This window comes from Myodes glareolus, chromosome 9 (genome assembly GCF_982192425.1).
Source record: "Myodes glareolus chromosome 9, mMyoGla1.1, whole genome shotgun sequence".
In the NCBI taxonomy this organism is placed as follows: Eukaryota; Metazoa; Chordata; class Mammalia; order Rodentia; family Cricetidae; genus Myodes; species Myodes glareolus.
Window position 1 is genome coordinate 47481826 of NC_142034.1, and position 18612 is coordinate 47500437.

Here is an 18612-nt window from a genome sequence, read left to right on the forward strand (position 1 = left end):
CGCCCTGGTGAGCCTCGGTGCTAGGGTGCCGCCTAGCATGCTTTCAGCACGGATCCCATGGCCCTGGGTCCCATCCCCCAGCACCACCTAAGAAACAAAACTGTAAGAGGGCCATCCGAAGGCAGGCCCTTCTGTACAGGCAGCAGTGGCCGAGTGATGTACACCGCGCTATGTTCTGGACTCGGGAGTCCCATGACCCCTTGTCTGCCTGGGAGAGCCGTCTGTACCTCCCTCAGCAAGTGCTGGCTGTGGTCAGCTTATTATTGTTCTATTTCTTCAGCAGACATGGGAGTAAGGAGTGAGGTTGTGTGCTGGGTAAGGAAGGAGGGGTGCTGGATAAGGATGGTGGGGTGCAAGGAGTGCGGGATAAGGATGGGGTGAGGTATAGGGTAAAGACAGGGGTGTGGGGATAAGGATGAGGTGAGGGGTGCTCTCTCTCTCTCTCTCTCTCTGTCTCTCTCTCTGTCTCTCTCTCTGTGTGTGTGTGTGTGTGTGTGTGTGTGTGTGTGTGTGTGTAAGGTGTTTGGAGGGTGGGTAGTTAGAAAGCCAACCAGGCAGATTCTAAGTGGAGAGCCTGGTGTATGCTTTTGTCCTACTGGAGAATGCTCTGCACATTTGTACTTTAAAGGGCTCGGAGAAGCCCTTCAATGACATCTAGTTTATCCCAATTCTTCCCAAATGTGCGTGGCCTGGGACAATGTGCTCGTGCCTCTGCCCACCCTCCCTTTCCCTCCTCCCCTCTTTTCCTCAGCTTTTATTATAATATGCCGCAGTTCAAATGTGGCCCCGTGGACACTTAGGTGGTAAGAAAAGCCACTTCACAGTCAGGCGGCCCTGAAGTTCTGATTCCAGCTCTTCATTTTAAATAAGATATTTGGCCCCTAGAGGATAACATCGTTCATGCTCGTCACACAGGGTGACTGAGGTGACAATCATCACCTATGGGCACCTGCTTTGAGGTTTTCAGTCCACTCACGAGTCTGATCCACTCTGTGAGACAGTGCCACCCCAGGTCTGCCTGCTGGTGGGGACACTGAAGGTCTGCATCACACAACAGCTGGGCCATGGCCCCAGGACTGACTCTGAATGCCTGCCTGGAACCGGCCAAGCCTGGCTTTTCTCTGGGAAGGTGACCCCAGCCCTCCCTCGCTCCATTCCTCCTTACTCAGTAATCTAAGCACATTCCCTTCACAGGAAAAGAGATTATGCAGCTCTTGGCTATCCCTGAAGTAGGTATCAAGGGTTTGGGGGCCTTATCTCAGCTGCTGCTCTGAATTCTAATCTGAGGCTCTTGGAGATTCCAGTCTTTCCGTGTCTGTAGAGAATCCCTTAAGGGAGAGCTTCCAGATACTGTGATATGGCCTAGCCTGGCTTTTCCTTAAGCCCTCTGTCACCCTTCCCAGAACTCTAGGAGGAAGGCACCTGTGGGGTGCTGGACGCAGTGCTGGGCACTTCCAGCCTAGCAAGCATTACTTTGCTTCACCAATGAAACGAGCAAAGCTCAGAGAGGTTGGTAGTCACCCAACACTGCACAGCCAGTGCACGTGGGATCTGCAGTTGATTGTGTCTTGATCAAACAGCCTCTTGTTTGAGTCATTTAATTCTCCTGTCATTGATTCTTCCAATAGTGAGCAAGAAAGGGGAGCCAGGGGAGCCATCCTGGAGATGACAGGGCTCAGATGGATTCCCAGAGGTTTCCCTGACTACCATTCCTATTCTGGACAAGGGTGGGCACCCTCAACTTCTAGGGATCCTTGCAGCTTTCTGAGTGCCCTTCTCAACCATCCCTGTTGTCTTTCCACTTCTTCCCACTTCAGTTCTTCTCCAAGGGGAAGAGATGGGACCCAGCCAGCATCATCTACTGGTCCCTCCCAGTGCCTCTGAGAGGCCCTGATGGCTGTGTGAAATAGGGGGCTCATGGGAGGCTGGGACCCTCAAAAGCACAAAGCTGAAGTGGAAAAGGAGGAGGAGACAATATGTTTGTGCTGTGGGAGCAGCCACACCAGGCCTGAGACACTCCTGGGCTTCTCTGCTGAGGGACCCAGAGGGATGATGTATGGGAGCTAGCTCAGAATAGTGAGGGATGGGGACATTCTCCTTGAGAAGCCGGGGCTCAAACATGGGATCGTGGGAGGATCCATGACTGACGGGCACTGGAGGAGCTGCTTGCAGCTACTTAAGACTGGATCAGTCTGTCCTGTTCAGCCTCAGCCCGGGAGACAGAGAAGGTGCTGGTGAGGCAGCTGGCGATGGGGCCCAGCCCAGGTGGACAGGTCAGGAACCAAGCACTTCCTGCTTGTTAGCATTTGTGTACTAGAAGAGGGGAAGGGTTGGGATAGGCAGGAAGTAGATAGGCAGGCTCTTGGATTCTGGTGGGTGACGGGACAGACACAGTAGCAATGGATGGTTTTCCTAACATCCCTTATAAGCAGGAAATGAGGAGGAGCAGGGCTGCATGAGGGGAGCACGCAGGGGCAAGGTAGCTCCACTTCCTGGACTCTAAGCATGTGTCTCTCTCCTTCACAGGTCTGGAAGAGGTCGGGGGCCTGGTTCTACAAAGGGCTCCCCAAGTACATCTTGCCCCTGAAGACTCCTGGTCGGGCTGATGATCCCCATTTCCGACCTCTGCCTGTGGAGCCCACAGAACCCCAGCCTCAGAGCGCTGAAGCCACCCGTGTCTATACATGGGCCCGAGGGAGAGGTAAGATGTTCTCCGCGGGGCTCCCGGAGTCCTCAGCTCCAGCTTGCTCCTGAACAAGCTGACTGAATCTCTGACTGCAAGCACAGTGATTTCTTGCTCTGTAGAGGCACAGTCAGAGGGCCCTTCTAGGATTGCTTTCCCAGCAAGACAGTAACTCAGGTGCAAGAGCAGCACTGTGGCTCTTTGCAGGAATGACTTGTCACTCCAAAAGCTTTTGTCCTTTTTAAAATTTATTTATTTTTATTTTGTACGCATTGGTGTTTTGCCTGCATGCATGTCTGTGCAAGGGTGTCAGATCTTGGAGTTACAGACAGTTGTGAGCTGTCATGTGGGTGCTGGGAATCGAACCCAGGTCCACTGGAAAAGCATCCAATGCTCTTAACCACTGAGCCATCTTTCCAGCCCCAACTTTTGTCTTTTTCATGCTTGTGGTGCTGAGGCTGGAACCCAGGACCTTGTACACAGTAGGCAAGCATCTCCCCAGGGAGCCGTCCCCCCCACAACCCTTAGGGAATCAGCAGGGGTATTGGGATCATCTCTCTCAGGCCTGCAGCATCTCCTTCCTTCACCTGTTTGTTTCTCAAGAATGGGAGATCCCTGGCTCTCTAGGTCCTAGTGAGCAGGGTGACTTAGTGTCAGGGTGACTGTCCAGAGGTGAGTGTGTCCTGCTATGATGGCAGTCAGTGCTGTAGAGGGGTCAGTGCTGTCTTGTGGGTGTTTTTGTGTTTCTGATATTCTTTTCAAAGTCCCTGTCTCACAGAAACAGCAGGAGGCTCTCAAAGTAGATATTCAATAACACCATCTTTTATTTATTTGTTTTTCGAGACAAGGTTTCTCTGTAGCTTTGGAAGCCTGTTCTGGAACTGGCTCTTGTAGACCAGGCTGGCCTTGAACTTATAGAGATCCGCCTGCCTCTGTCTCCTGAGTGCTGGGATTAAAGGCGTGCGCCACCACCTCCCGACTTCAGTAGCACCATCTTATGGCCATATCGACTGAGGACCAGAGCTGGGTTCTAGGGCAGATCCTTCCCCTTTGGGTCTGGCTACTTCTGCAGTGGCCACACTTCAGCCCAATGGGAGAGGGGTCACCTGCTAGTGGCTTGTCTCAGAAAGGGTGGCCTCAAGATCACAGGCCTGGCAGCAGCTTTGAAAGGGCTTTGGGAGATGACCCGACTGTCTTCATGTCGTGTGGGCTGGTCTTTCCTTATCAAAAGGGTAACACATGTTTGTGATAGAAAAGTAAAGGTCACTAAGCAGCAGGCCTCAGAAGGTGAACCCCCTGTGGGCCACCCTTGCAAACAAACCGTGTTGGGCACACGCTGTCCTTTCTCAGGGAACTTTCCTCACAGCCGTCCCTCGCTCCATCCTGATGCCTCAGCTCTCCCTGGCATCTAGATTCCCTGATGCCACAAACAGATGTACGGGGCACAGGGCTGCAGGGGAAGATCTAGCATGTCCTGTTCTTGTATGTAGGGGGACTGAGGGGAGCAGCCTGGCTGGGACACTGTCTCACAGGGATGTCATGACCACTGAACCTGAGGAAGTAGCCATCTTCCATCCTGACACTCTCTCTGGGTATATTCTCCTTATCCCACAGACTAAAGAAGGGGATGTGATCTCAGAAATGGCAGCAAATGGACCAGCAGGTTCAGAATGTTGCTGTGGATGGCTGTGAAGAGGCCTGAGACCTGTGTAGGCAGACGGGACCCAAGTGTCCATTATAGAGTCCTCACCATACATCTGCTTCCAATAAGCACACGCACACATATGCACACATATGATCACATATGCACTCATATGCATGCATATGATCACAGGTGCACACATCCATACAGTCACAGGCACTGACACTCACACATGTTCACTCGCATGTAGATTGGCATATATGCTCATACACACTCACAGACACACGTATATCCTAGACACAGCTATGCCCCCAGCACCTCCTCCACTGTGGAGACACAGGTGGCCTTTTGATTGCACAAGTGCAGAGGCCAGCATTCCCACACACTTGGAAGGGAGGCAGCATAGAGGCTCTCTGCAGGAACTGGTTCTCCCTCTGAGGCCATGAGGGGCAGAGCCCTCAGGCTGCTATGTCAGGCCTGTTGGAGCCCCGTGGTCCCCAAGTGACTTGCAGCACAAAGGCCCACAGGCAGCAAGCAGGGCAGGGAAGGAGAGCTGCCGGTGATCACATCTGTGCCCACACTGAGAGACACCCCTAGGGTGTGTGGTGCTGGGGAGGACAGGGCTGCACTCAGAAGGCAGAGGAGGAGAGCCTAGGAGAGGACAGTAGAGTCCCGTCAGCGTAGAAACCACGGTGCAGGGTTGACCAGAGCTGCAAAAGGGCCGATAGTGTGAGCTCTTCACCTGCTGTGGCCGGTTCTGGGCAGCGCCTGGACCCGCTCTGGTTAGTCTCTACTTTCTGGCTGAGAGCAGTCCCCTGACTGTCCCAGGTCTGGCCATGTCCTCACAGGGCATAACCCCGGCTACTGTCCCTGTGTGAGACTAGACCAGCTGGTGTGTGGGAGCCATCCTTACCTAAGGACGTTCTTCAGCTATGGTCTGAGATGAGACCAATCTCTCCCTGTGTCTTTGTGGTAGCTCATGTAAGCCTCAAGGCAAGGTTCATGGCAGCCTATGGGCAGGGTGCTGTCACTCCTGCCTCAAGGAATCCTGGGAGCTGGCAGAGGCTGCTGTTCTGACCCCTGTTGGACTCCAGAGATCAGAGGGCCCTCATCAGAGTATAGCATGAGGCTGTCTCATCTGTCCGGTCTCTGAAGACTGTATCCCCATGGTGTTTCCAGTTCTGAAAGGGACTTCCCCACCCTCCCCCTAGCACACCCAAGGTCATGGCAGCTGGCTGGGCTCACATATCCGGCAGTGACCTAAGGCCAGCTAGTGTTCATAGCTCTTGCAGCACCACGATTGGACTGACTGAGTTCAGTAGGGGTCAAAGTAGCCATCACTGTGGGTACCATTCCTACCACCCTGCAAAGTCCTGTGGCAAGGCCACATCTATCCTCAGCAGGCCAGTGCCTTCGCACATAGCACAGGAGCAAGGTAGAAGAGAGGCTCCACAGATAAGTGAGCAAGCGAGCGAGCCTGAGCCTGCAGAGGAAGCTGTGGGGAGCTTTATCACAGGCGCCTCTGGTCCGTGAGATGCCAGATGGGCCCAAGAGATGCTTGAAGGCTGGTAAAGCCACCTGCTCTTACCATAAAGTTCTCTTCCTGTCCTGGGCCTTCAGGGACTCCAGGCCACCCTTCTCCTGTCAGCCTTCCTCCCACAGGCATGGAGCTGAGGCTAGTCCCATCTCACCCCATCTTCAGCCTGTCTGTGACCCTCTTCCCACCCTCCACCCCGATCCCAAGCCTTGGGCTCCAGCACCTGTGTCTCCCTCCCTCTCCCGCTCACATCCTAGTCCTCCCTCGCTTCCTTTCTCGTGCCCTGTGGGGAATGTAGAGGTAAACGATAGAGATGGGTTATAAATGGTTTGGGTTTTAATTTTATCTGTGCGCATTCATGTATGTATGCTATTTGTGTGTGCAGATGCACACATGCCACAGTGCACACGTGGCGGCTGGAGGGGTGTGATCTCTCCTTCCACCTTTCCGTGAGTGTCACCAGGCCTGCACAGCAAGTGCACAGGGACATCTCACTGACCCCAGGCTTTCCAATATGCACAGGGATCTAGGAGTTAATAGATGTTTGCAAGATAGGTGCCCTCCCATCCACCTCCACGGCTTTATTAATTTTTAATAATATAAAAATACAAGTTGAATAATTCAGCAAGGAATGAAAACCGGTAACGTCTTCTGTTTGTCCTTATACCATAGCCCTTAACCAAACACCCACTGAATGCAGGCATTTCAATTTGCTTTGGAACAGAAATAAACAGGCTCTTTCTGGCCAGTGACTCCGTCGCTTTTTCTGCAGTCACATTTATTTGATTGTTTGTTTGAGACTGCCTCACTGTGGAGCCCTGGCTAACCTGGACTTTTTGTGCAGATCAGGCTAGCCTCAAAATCGCAGAGGTCTGACCACCTCTGTCTCTAATGACAGGATCATTAGAGACCACAAAGACATGTGTGCCATCATGCCAGCCTGTCACAGGGATGTCATGAGCTTAAATCGACTTAAATCTTAGGTTGTACTTCCCTTCTGTGGCTGAATAAAATCCCATGAGCATTGGGTTATCTTCTCATTGTTCTCTATTGACGGACCTTAGTGTTTCTAGATTTTACCTTGAATTATCTTTCGGCCTGGAAGCTGCAAACCGAAGCTCGGGACCATGTAATAACCTAGCCATCTCCACTGCACAGTGAGGCTATACATCTTTGCTGCTGGTGACGCTATTGAGGGTTCTAACCGGGCCGATGCACAGGGAGGAAAAACAACATTTCACCGCTTTAATGTCCACAGCCGAGTAGTTCTTCCTACGTCTATTATTTACCAATTTTAATTCAGATGTCCTGTTTTTCCAATTGTTTCCTGAAGCCAGGCCCTGTGGCGCATGCTCTCATTACATCACAGATGCCTCTGGTCCAGGAGCGGCTAGAAGGGACCCAGAACTTGGGAGGTAGAGGTGGGAGGCCTCTGAGTTCAAGACTGGCCTCAATTTTGTTCTAAGTTCTAGTGAGTTCCAGACTAGCCTGGGCTACAGAATAAGCCTGTGTCTAAAAACAAAAGCAAATATTATTAACTGATAAAGCCCTGAAGCCATGTTCAATCAAAGTTCAAATCAAAAATCTCCACCATTTGATCCTATTTGAGAGTTTGGCCTTGTTTCGTTGTGTGTCGCATTTTTCTGTCAGGTGCTTGGGATAAACCCCGGCCCTGAGTGAACAAGGCAAGTACCCCTGCCAACGCCTATGCTCTGGCCTTTGTTAGGTGTGTTTGTGGTTTATTTTATGTATGTGAGTGTTTTGCCTGCATGTGTATCTGTGTGCCATGAGCGTGCCTGGTGCCCACAGAAGCCAGAGCGGGTGTCAGATCCCAAGTAGCTGGAGTTACAAACAGTCGCGAGCCACCACGTGGGTGCTGGGAACTGAACTCAAGTTCTCTGCAAGAGCAGCCAGGGCTCTAACCTCTGAGCCATCTCTCCAACCCCTTATTAGTTATTAATTAATGCAGTAAAGCAATAAATAAGCAGCTTTCTCTTAATAGTGGAAACAAACAAATCTACCTTCTTTGTAGCTGACGTATGCAATCAATTAACTCCAAATAAAATCCTAGGATTAGTAAAGAAATCTAGAAATTGACAAGACCGAAGATAAATCAATTTAGCCCGGTGGCGGCGGTGGCACACCCCTTTAGTCCTGGCACTCACTTCGGAGGCAGAGGCAGGCAGATCTCTGAGTCTGAGGTCAGCCTGATCTACAGAGCAAGTTCCAGGGCAGCCAGGGCTCCACAGAGAAACCCTGTCTCAAAAAACAAAAAGATAAATCAATTTTAAAAAATCAGTAGCTTTAATCCGTACTAACTAATTAAAAGCCGAAGTGAGGAGACCTGTTTGTAATTGCAACAAGAAATTATTTCATGCCTGGAAGCAGACTTTACATGGAAATTCTAGGGACCAGCATGAGGAAAATTAAAGTGTTATTGTATTAGTATGCTTTGGCTGCTGTAACAAAGACCACAGACTGGGTGGGTGCCTCAAGCTACAGAAATTGATTTGCTTCCAGGTCTGGCTGGTCGAGCGAGATCAAGGTCCTGACAAGTCTTGTCTGGTGACCCTTGTGCCGTGGGTAGCTGCCTTGTTCGGTGTGTGCATGTGAGGACAGTGGGTAGAACATTCTCTGGTCTCTGCTCAGGAGAACACTCATCCTGTTGACTCAGCCCCACCCTAGGCTTCACTCAACTTGTCCAAATTCCTAGGATCTTGAGCTTCAACATGAACTAAGGTTGGGGAAACAAACATTCCCCCCACAACAAGGATGAAAAGAAAATGAGCTCTGAGCAGAAAATCAGGCAAAACTCTCAATCATGCCAGGTGTTTAATCCCAGTATTTGGGAGGCAGAGGAATCCTCATGGGTTCAAGACCAACCTGGTCTACATAGCAAGTTCCAAACCAGCCAGGGCCACATAGAAAGACGCTGTCCCAAAAAGGAAAAAAAACCTTAATTTTTCCATTTTTTATAGTTATATATTATACAATCTACCTGAGTGTGTGTGTGTGTGTGTGTGTGTGTGTGTGTGTGTGTGTAGACAGACAATATGAACGTGTATGTGTCCTGTAACATGGATGAGCCTGGAAAACTTCATGCTAAGTTAAGGAAGCCAGAGTCAAAGGCTACGCATTTTATGATCCCTTTCATAGGAAATAACTAGGCTAGGTAAACCCATAGACATCAAGATGAATGTGCCAGGGGGTGGGGAGGATGGGGTGAAGGGGAGAGACCGCCAGTGAGGACAGAGTATGAGAATATTCTGAAATCGAGTAGTACTGGCAATCACCCAGTGTTATGACCGCACTAAGAGCTACTGCATTGTCTTCCCCGTGAAGAGTGAACTTTATAGGGTATGAATTATGTCTCAATTTAAAAGCTTGCGCGGAACTTAGAGCAGCTATTATAGAATACACAAATAGATGAATGGACGGAAATTAAAGTAAAATAGGCCCAAGAATGCATGGAAAGCCCAACATAGGGATTTTTCAACTCTGCAGGGAAAGGCATATTGATTTAATAACCAGAGCTAGTGTAATTCAACTTTCGTGTGCATGCAGGGACACATTAGTGACCTAAATGCTAAGAATAAAATAGTGGACCAGGTGTGGGGTGGTCTGTGCCTTTACTCCCTGCTACTCAAGAGGCTGAGGCAGGAGGATCATTTGACCACAGAGTTCAAGACCAGCCCAGGCACCACAGTGAGACCCTGTCTCAAAATCAGTCAGTCATTGGGAATATTAGAGATGGAGTAGATGTCGCCTTCTGGGGACAGCTGTCGGACAGGTGGGCTGCCCTCCTGGACCTCGGGTACTGAACTGAGACAAGGATGCCTGTTAGTGACTCCGGGGAGCCTCATCTATGACGAGACACTGGTTCTCACCCCCAGGGGGCTGCAAGGACCAGCATGGTCTAGGGAAGCCCAGGATCAATGGAACCAGCCATTGTGTGCCACCTGGTTTCAAGCAGCAGAGCCAGTGCTGAGGGCCCATGGCTCACTGCTCCTTCAGCAGCGCCTACCCCTCTCCCCCACCCACCAGGTACACATACTCTCTGCCTCTCCATCCCCTTAGAGATGGCAGACAGCAGAAAGGCCGGGGCTTGGCACAGCTGCATTTGTCCTAAGCTCCCTGAAGATCAGAGGCTAGTATGTTCCCTCTTTAGGAAGCCTGTCTCCGGAGTCCTCTGGTTTCACCTCCCCACTGCCCCGGTCCACCTGATCCAAGCATTTCTTTCTGGATGATGTACTGGCTGCCTTCAAGATCTACCCTAGAAAGTACTTCAGGGTCTTGGATTTGTTCCATTTGGTAATTTCAAAACAAACAAACAAACAAAAAAAAAAACCAGGGTTTTGATGCCATCTCATCAGCTACTAGGTTTTAAGCAATGTTTTTAAGATCCTGATCTGAAGCAGGAGGAGTCGGTCTGCAGTCCCGAGGAAGCAAGCATTGGGATTCCATTTGGGGTGAGCAGTGTGGCTCAGCCGATCTGCAGAGTTTTTCCAGGGTGGCCCTTACTGTGTTTCACCCCCTCCCCCAGCTGACTTACTGTCTGCCCCTGGGGCCAGCACCTCCTAGAGAAATGGCGTCACTGGGGCTACAGCTGGCCTTAACCGGGGCACTCCTAGAGAAGCCTAGTTACTGAAGCTGGCCTTAACCGGGGCACTCCTAGAGAAGCCTAGTTACTGAAGCTGGCCTTAACCGGGGCACTCCTAGAGAAGCCAGGTCAGTGGGGCTACAGCTGGCCTTAACCAGGGCACTCCTAGAGAAGCCTAGTTACTGAAGCTGGCCTTAACCGGGGCACTCCTAGAGAAGCCTAGTTACTGAAGCTGGCCTTGACTGGGGCACTCCTAGAGAAGCCAGGTCAGTGGGGCTGCAGCTGGCCTTGGCCAGGGCACCCTGTGATTCATGGTCATTATCTCATTTGAAGCTCAAGGCAGCTGCAGACGGTGAAATTGACTCCTGGTGATGGATGAGGAGGGATGTCGCACAAGGTCACGTAGCCTGTCTGGGGCACCGAGGGCCGAGGACCAGGCTCTTCCCGTGAGTGCAGACCATAGTGAAACTCTTGTCTCCGTCACCACTCAGCTGGCTTTGTCCTGTCTGATGGCTCAGAGAGTTCTTCAAGGGAGGGAGTTACTGCCAGGCTACTGAAGGAGGGGGTCTTGTGGCAAGGGAGGGCAGCCAGAGCTACTCTTGGCCACTCCCTCTCAGGCAGTCTACATGCCCTGAGTTTGTGCACCTGCTCGCATCCCATTCACACTCTTGGACCCGCACCCACAAGCAGGAGGGGAGCAACTGGTCCCTCATTTCTGCCCAGAGCACCCTTTTAGCATCCAGCCACCGTCAGACATAATGGATGGCACCCGGTGCCTTCCAATTAATTACCATCCAGCCACAGAACTGAGGGTTTTATATCTGACAGGATAGTGAGCTGCTAGTCAGAGAGGGCGTTTGGGGGAGGCTGGATATTACAGTGAGGGATCTGCTGTACCAACTGTGGGCTACTAGTGTGTTTCCTGCTATGCCCCCATGTTAGCTCCAGTCCTGGGGCGGTGGGGAAGGTAACTGTGGCCTGAGGCTGGGAAAGCCACACGGCCCCTGAAGCTTTGAACCTGTGACCTCTGTCTCATTAGCACAGAGCAGCGCCGACTGAGCTAATAAGCAGGTTTCATAGCCACTGATTTTCCATCGAGCGCATATGCCGCTTCCTGACTTCTTAACGCAGCAAGCTATTTATACCAGTCGATCCATTCATTCTTAATGAGCCTCGGTTGTGGATTGTAAAATGTTTTATTTTCAGACAGGATTGCTCACTGCCCAGAGCCAGCTGTTGCTATGCCTCCTTCCTTCCCTTCTCTGTTCCTGAGAAATTAGCGCTTTGGAAGCTCCTTGAAGAGCGCGCATGCCCACACGTGTACACACACACACACACACACACACACACAGAGTAACACACTTCCTCTGTGGACTCTGAACTGTCCATTTTAGTCACATTGGCTGGCCCTGGTACCTGAGTCCCCCACAACCTTTGGAGTACCTAGAAGGATATGTTAGGCGCTGGGGCCCAGGCAGGCTCAGGCAGAGCAGGAAGGCGCCTACGTCGGGAGGCAGACTGCCACCTGTCCTTGGGGGCTGAGACTCTGCTTGTATCACAGGTCACAGTCTGGTAAGGCAGTGACCGGAGCTAGCTGGATCTAGCTGGCTGCTTAAAATGCACTGTCAAATATTTTAACTGCAGAGGGTTCTCACCTTTTTTAAAAAAAAAAAAAAAAAAAAAAAAAAAAAAAAAGTAGAGTTCTGGCTTCTCTTTTAAAAATCAGAAGGTCTGCCAATACCGCCCTCTCAGAGACAGCGGCAGCCTCCCCTTTCAGTGATGGAGTGTTCTGGTTTGCCACAGTTCTCGGCCCCCCTCGTGGTCCCTGCCAGTCATCCAGTATTGCCATACGTGATTACCAAGGAGGGAACCTGGGGTGCGACTCAAGGGTGGAGTGCTTAACTCGCATGCACCAGGCCCAGCTCCCATCAACAAACCACAGAGGAAAAAGAAAAGTAAAATTCCTCTGGGGTTTGTGTTTCTGTGAAGAGAGAGAAAATCGAGGGCACATGCTGCAAGAGAAATGAGCAGACTCCCAGGGCGTCTCACGTCAGCCACCTAGTTCACGGTAGTAGAAGGCAGGGCCTGGCCATGTCACATGTGAGTCTCTACACCTAGTTATGGTTCTGACACATGGCCTTTGCCCATAGCAGCTCTGTGCCTGCTGTGAGCATAGAGGAGACTGCATAGCCACCTCCCTAGCCTTCCAGCAGGCTCCCCGGGCCAGCCTGTAGCTCCTGGGACCTGTGGGGCTCCTGGGAATGGTACTTACCCACCAGGATGATGGGGGAGGGGCTAGGACAGGGTCTCTTCTCTTCCAGTTTTCTTATCTTGGAGTTCAAGGACCCCTCCAAGGGTAAGGACCCTCTAACAGAGGAATTTTAAACAGGCCGTAGAGCAATGTGAAGATCACTCAGGGAGGCCACCTACATGGCAAAGACCAGCCTCTCTGTGTGTCAGCTAACACTGTCACCTCCACACCCACACACACCAGTGTCATCATCGCCATGTCCCATCTCCGCTAATTTTGCTCCTTGCAGGGACTTTATGGCCCTAGGATGATGTGGGAGGTAACTGGGATACATACATACATACATACATATATATATATATATATATATATATATATATATATTAATGTAAAGATATCTGAAGCTACCAAACATACACAAGGACATACAGACCAAGAAGGACCAGAGAGATGATGAAGACCCAGTGTGAGCCACATAAGAAGTGCCTCCACGTCACTGACCCTGGCCTTCCTAGCACAGGACTGCCATTTGTGTCAAGAACATAAGTGAAAGAAAGTTTGCCTCAGCTGGGGCGGGGGACTTGAATGTCAGAGGCTCGGGAGGAGAAACTGGTTCCCGAGTCCACTGTGGCCTCACCAAAGGCAACCCCTGGCTCTGAGCCTGCTGCCCATCTACTGCCTTTCTACCAGGTCCAGCAGAGGGCTTAGGACCGGTAGCTTTTGTCCTGTGCAGGTAGAAGGAACAGAAGTCAGCTGTGGTAGCCAGCGGCTCCGGCTGCAGCTGTCATGGATTCAGGGTTGCTTGTGGTAGTCTGTAAGGGGTTTGGAACTTCTGGAATGTCATGAGGACAGTCTGGAATGGGCACTGTGCTTGCTCGCCTACAGGAGGGAACACGAGTCCAAATAGCATGTGTGACAGTCTCTGTATAGAGGCGAAGGAACATGCCTGCAGCCTTCTGGGGCTGTACCTCAGCTAGCTCTCGGGGACACAGAGGCCACCATTCTTGTGTGGCCATGGCCATAGCTCTGCTTTAGAAGGAAAGCCTGTGCGTATGGTCTCATCCTGCCTTTTGAGCCCTTGGTTCTGCTGAACAGCAGTCTCAAAATGGGGGTTCTAAACAGGGAAGAGCCTCCGCTCCATGCCTCTCCCTTTCCCCAGTAGCCCCCTGCCTGTCCCAAAGTCTGTGCTGGCTTAGAAATTGATTTCCTAGAGCAGAAGGCCCTCATTAGCCACACCGCGAAGGTTAGGGGCATGGCTGTCTCCTCTAATTTGCCCAAACCCAATGATGGACTCAGCGGATTCGTCAATTCCAGATGCAAGGTGAGGTCTTGAGGTACCGTGCCCTTGTGGAAGCTGTGTCTGATTCAAGTGCAGCCTAGGGGTACAGCACCGCCCCTGGGGCCAGCTGGGCTGAGCTCTCTGTACACAGCACAGTATAACCCTCTGCAGCCGCCCATCTGCCTTGCTGGCTAAACCTACAACTTAATTCCACACGCTCTAGACTGAATGACCTTTGGGAATGTGGGTAAAGTGAGTGAGCCAGGCCTCCCGCCCTTCCTGGTTCCAATAAAGCCCTGGAGGAAACAGTGCGGACTCTGCTCTACACTGTTCCTCTCCTAGACTGCCTGCCCATGCCAGAGCAAGGCTGGCATTGCAGAGGGTGCCCAGCTGATTCCTTACTCCCCCCGGGAGCACGGCAGAGAAGAGGACTCACAAGGGAAGAGGCTTGTCCTGCCTCGGTTGCCTCCAGAGGACTCATCAGATGCAGGCAAGGCAGGTGTCCCATCCTCTTGCCAGGGTCTGAACAGACCCTGGGCCAGGCTCCTCTAGATGGAGAGCAGATAGAGAAACATGGAGAGAGAGAGAGAGAGACAGATGATAGAAACAGAGACACGAGGGAGAGAGAGGCTTAAAAGGGTTTGAGAACACACAAGGCGATGCATATCTGTGACCCCAGCTCTTAGGAAACTGAGGCAGGAGGGTCTTAAGTAGCCTGGGTCCCATCACAAAGTCCGTTTTTTTTTTTTATTCCTATTTCCGTGGTGGGGAGGGGGTTGTCGTGTGGGGGCAGAGGACAACTCACAGGACCAGGTGTTCGCCTTCTGTCATGAGCATCCTGAGTCTCGAACTCAGGTCATCAGGTTGGTGGCAACCGCCTTTAACCCGCTGAGCCATCTCATCAGCCCCAGTGAGACTGTTTTCAAAATAATACATCCATGGAAGAGGCACAAGTTAAAGTCAGGAGGAAACAAAGGCTGTGTCACCTGCCAGCCAAGAAGGACAGGAGAGACAAACTCCCGTTTTGTGTCCGCTAGAAACCAGAGCAATCACCTGTTCCCTAATAGGGCAGAGCATATCCAAGCCAGCTCATGCTCCCTACCCCCGACCCCTGCCCCAGGGCCTCCGCCAAAGAGCTTCCTGATCCATAAGAGCCCCCTGCCTACTTTTGTAGCTACTTAAATGATGTCCATTTGTAAATCACCCCTCTTTCAGGGAAGCTCCCTCTGACTTCTCTTCCTGAACGCTGTTTCTCCCACGCCATCATGGTAGCATCCCCATCCTCTATCCCATTCTCTCTGAAGGGAGTAACTCTGCATCCATCCATCCATCCATCCATCCATCCATCCATCCATCCATCCATCCATTTATCCATCCACCCACCCATCTGTCTCCTCTCCAGAGCTCCTCATTCGAGGTCAGGGACCACAGGGTTTCCACACCGGCAACCACATTTCTATTGATCTGTGGATTTGTCTTCATTAGCTGGTGCCTCCTATCTGTCTGTGAGCCTGAAGGAGAGAGAAAATTAAAATCGATGTGAAAGTATAAGCCAGCGCTGGGACCCCATCTTGCCCTAGCTCGGACTTGTCAGTGAGCTCTGTGCTTTCCCGCCACCCCTTCCTGTCTGGGGTCATCCTCAGAGCCTTCAGGGACAGCCTGGAACGGGTACCAGGGAAGGAAAGCACCCCAGTACGGGTACCAGTACCTCATCTGGTACTCCACGGGGTCATGTGACTGTCCTGACACACGAGGCCAGGTTGGAAGCATACTATGACATCCTGTCACCTGGTCCCAAGGGGAAAGGACAGGTAGACACTGAACTTCTCTGGCTGCCAATGGGCCCTCCTGGGAGAACAAATTGCCCCCAGCCTTGGGCCATCATCCTTCCTGGCTGGAGCCTTGGGGACAAACCAGAGGAAGAGCTCACTGTTCCCCTCCCATCCCCAAGAGCAGCATGCTTCCCTCGGGGCCCACTTATCCCATGTCCATGGCAAAGGGCTTCCCACCCTCCACCCTAGTCCCTGTCCAGGCTGAGGCCTGGCATTTCCCCTTTGAATGTCCTGCCAGGGAGGTCTATGAGGCACCTAGCTGGTAACACTGCGGTGACCCAGGGGCTCTAAGGTCATTTGTCCTGCTGGCCTGGTGTACTACCCCCTTGCTGACCTCACTGCCTTGCACAGCTGTCCTCCCCCCCCTCCCAGAAAGGTTTTCAAAGTACAATCAGTAGGTGGCTTTATCTAGGACTGGGGCAGGCTCAGGAAAGGAAATGAATTCTGGTCGCAAGCAGGCCTTCCCCTGGGGTAGCTCCTGGCAAGGTGAGGTCAGAGCAGGAAAAGCAGGAAGTGGAGGCAGCCAGATGGGCAGGCTACATCTTCTGTTCCTGGGGCAGAGGATTCTGGGCAGTAGAAACAAGGGTTGAAGGGACCCCCTATCAGCTTGTATAGTATTTGTTTTTTTCCCTGCTGGATCCAGTATTATTGAGAATTGCCCCTTCAATTCTTCCTTCTGTACATTTCACAGATGAGACAACTGAGTCTCAGAGTGAGGTATTTGCCCCAGAGTTATTCAAAGCAGAACCAGAGTTCAAGGCAAGGCAGTGGCATGCATGAGACAGCCTCCCCCATGCCAGGACCCCTGGTTCTGGCAGCAAAAGACCCAGGGGCCACAGAAGAGCCCTTGTGGAAAGAGAGCCGAACCAGCTATCTGCAGCAGGAGGGTTCCTGAGAGGGGAGACAGGAACATGGACACCATGTATGCGCTGGGCAAGGTGGGAGAGCGAGGATCCCACCCAGAGACAGGCAGGGGTTTAGATCCCAGCTCAGCCTCTAAACATGCCCTGAAGGCAGGCAGCGCTCTCCTCCTCCTATGAAACATGGATTGAGGGTCCATACTCCCTCAGGAGAGTCAGCCTCACCCCTGTGAGGTGGGCCCAGGCCCGGAGCATGGAAACGAGCTCCATGCTAGGGGGCACGAGCCTATGATGTAGGCTCCTGTTCTCTCTTTGGATGCTCATAGCCACTAGAAGGGAGCCATCATTCATCCATGGCCCCACTGAGCACAGATAGCAGCCTAAGGTGCACAGCTGGGAAGTGACAGCAGGACACAAACCCAAGTCTGGGCCTCAGCAGCCCCCTCTTCAGCATCCCATGGCCCCGGCTGCTGCTGCCAAAACAGGGACCCCCCAACATACACACTTATTCTTGAATTATGGGTGCTATAGCCATCCTGGTCAACTGCATCTGTGCTATGTCAGGTGGCCCAGGAGGACTCACTGGGGGTGCCTGTGCCCTCCCCAAGGCCTGGTTGTCGTTCCTTTACGTTAAAAATATTTTTTGTTGTTTTTAGTATGTGAAATTTTCCACCATCTGCTGCTTCTTGGCAGGATGTTGGAAATATCTCCCTACTTCCCTAACTCCCATAGCTTCTGGAGACTTCGGGCTCCTTGGAGCAGAACAGCCACTGCTCCCCAAGGTCCCCCAAGCTCACAGCCTGCTGCCATCTTTGCACCCGGCAGGTGGATGTGGTGTGGCCTGGGATGGGGAGAGTGTCCCCATCTCTCAGTCGGAGTGTGACAGCAGACACTTCTCTGCTACTGGCCTGACCTCACACCCAAGGAGCTGCTGGGTCAGTCTCTGGGTTTTTGCCATGAATCTTGAAGAGGTACCTGGCAGCATGGAGAGAGGTAATGGCTAAGCAGAGGCTGGGGGAGAGGTCCCCAGGCCCTAGTCCCCCACCCCTGTCCCCTGAGCCATCCCAGCTAGGTGGCTTGACAAGGCAGCAGCTGCCACATGTGTCCTGTGAGACATTCAAGGGAGATTTTCCAAAAAGGAAGAGTTCCCACACACACACACCCTGCCTCATGTACCAAAACTCAAGAGTTTCCATGGTGACAGTCAAATTGCAAATCCATCCAAGAATGAGCTGGTGGGGGGAATAAAACTGCCCATCCCCAGAGAAACAGGCCTGGCTGGCTCTAAGCTGCCCATCCGCTGCTGAGGATGAGGGCCCAGCATGATGGGAAAATCTCAGGGATGCCAGAGGCTTCAGTAAGTGGACTTGGAAGTCAGGTGGCCGTGAAGGAAGTCAAGATGGGAGCTCCCCCCACCCCCCCCACCCCCACCCCCGCCACCTTGTGGTGGAGCCCTATGCGGGAGAGGATACATCCATTAGGCTCTCAGACCAGTGAGTGTCTCCCAGGGCTTTCCTTCCTTCTGTCGGAAAGCCACAGCGTGGCAGAATACAGCACTTGCCCCCAACCTGACCCAGATCTGGCCCCTGGCCACTCCTAGAATCTTGTGGAGGACGGAAGTGCAGAAGCCAAAGATTTATGAGCCCGAAAACTTCATTTAGATTCTGGAAGATTTGCAGTTCCAGGCAGTTCGGAGGGAAGGCAGCATTGGTTCCTGGTGGCAAATTACCCAAGGTTTGGGTTTTATGGGAGCAGGAGAAAGAAAAGGCTGCTTTCTTAACCACAGGAAGAAGCCGTGGCTACTTGGGTGACATATCTGTGAGACCTACGTGTACTCAGCTTCTTCTGGGTCTCTTTCCCCAGTGACTGTAAGTGACCAGCCACTGGCCAACACTGCCTCCTTTAGATTCCTGAGAGCAGATTGGAGA

At 52.1% G+C, this 18612-nt stretch overlaps 1 protein-coding gene across 6 annotated transcripts in view; it reads left to right on the forward strand.

The window, feature by feature from the left end:
* The window catches only part of Rph3al (rabphilin 3A like (without C2 domains)), a 146094-nt gene that overhangs the window by 119727 nt on the left and 7755 nt on the right, over positions 1–18612 (forward strand). For all 6 annotated transcript variants that reach the window (XM_085695329.2, XM_085695331.2, XM_085695330.2 and 3 more), the window contains one exon: positions 2527–2701. In XM_085695329.2, the coding sequence (XP_085551455.2) occupies positions 2527–2701 (175 nt within the window). The remainder of the gene's footprint in view (positions 1–2526; positions 2702–18612) is intronic.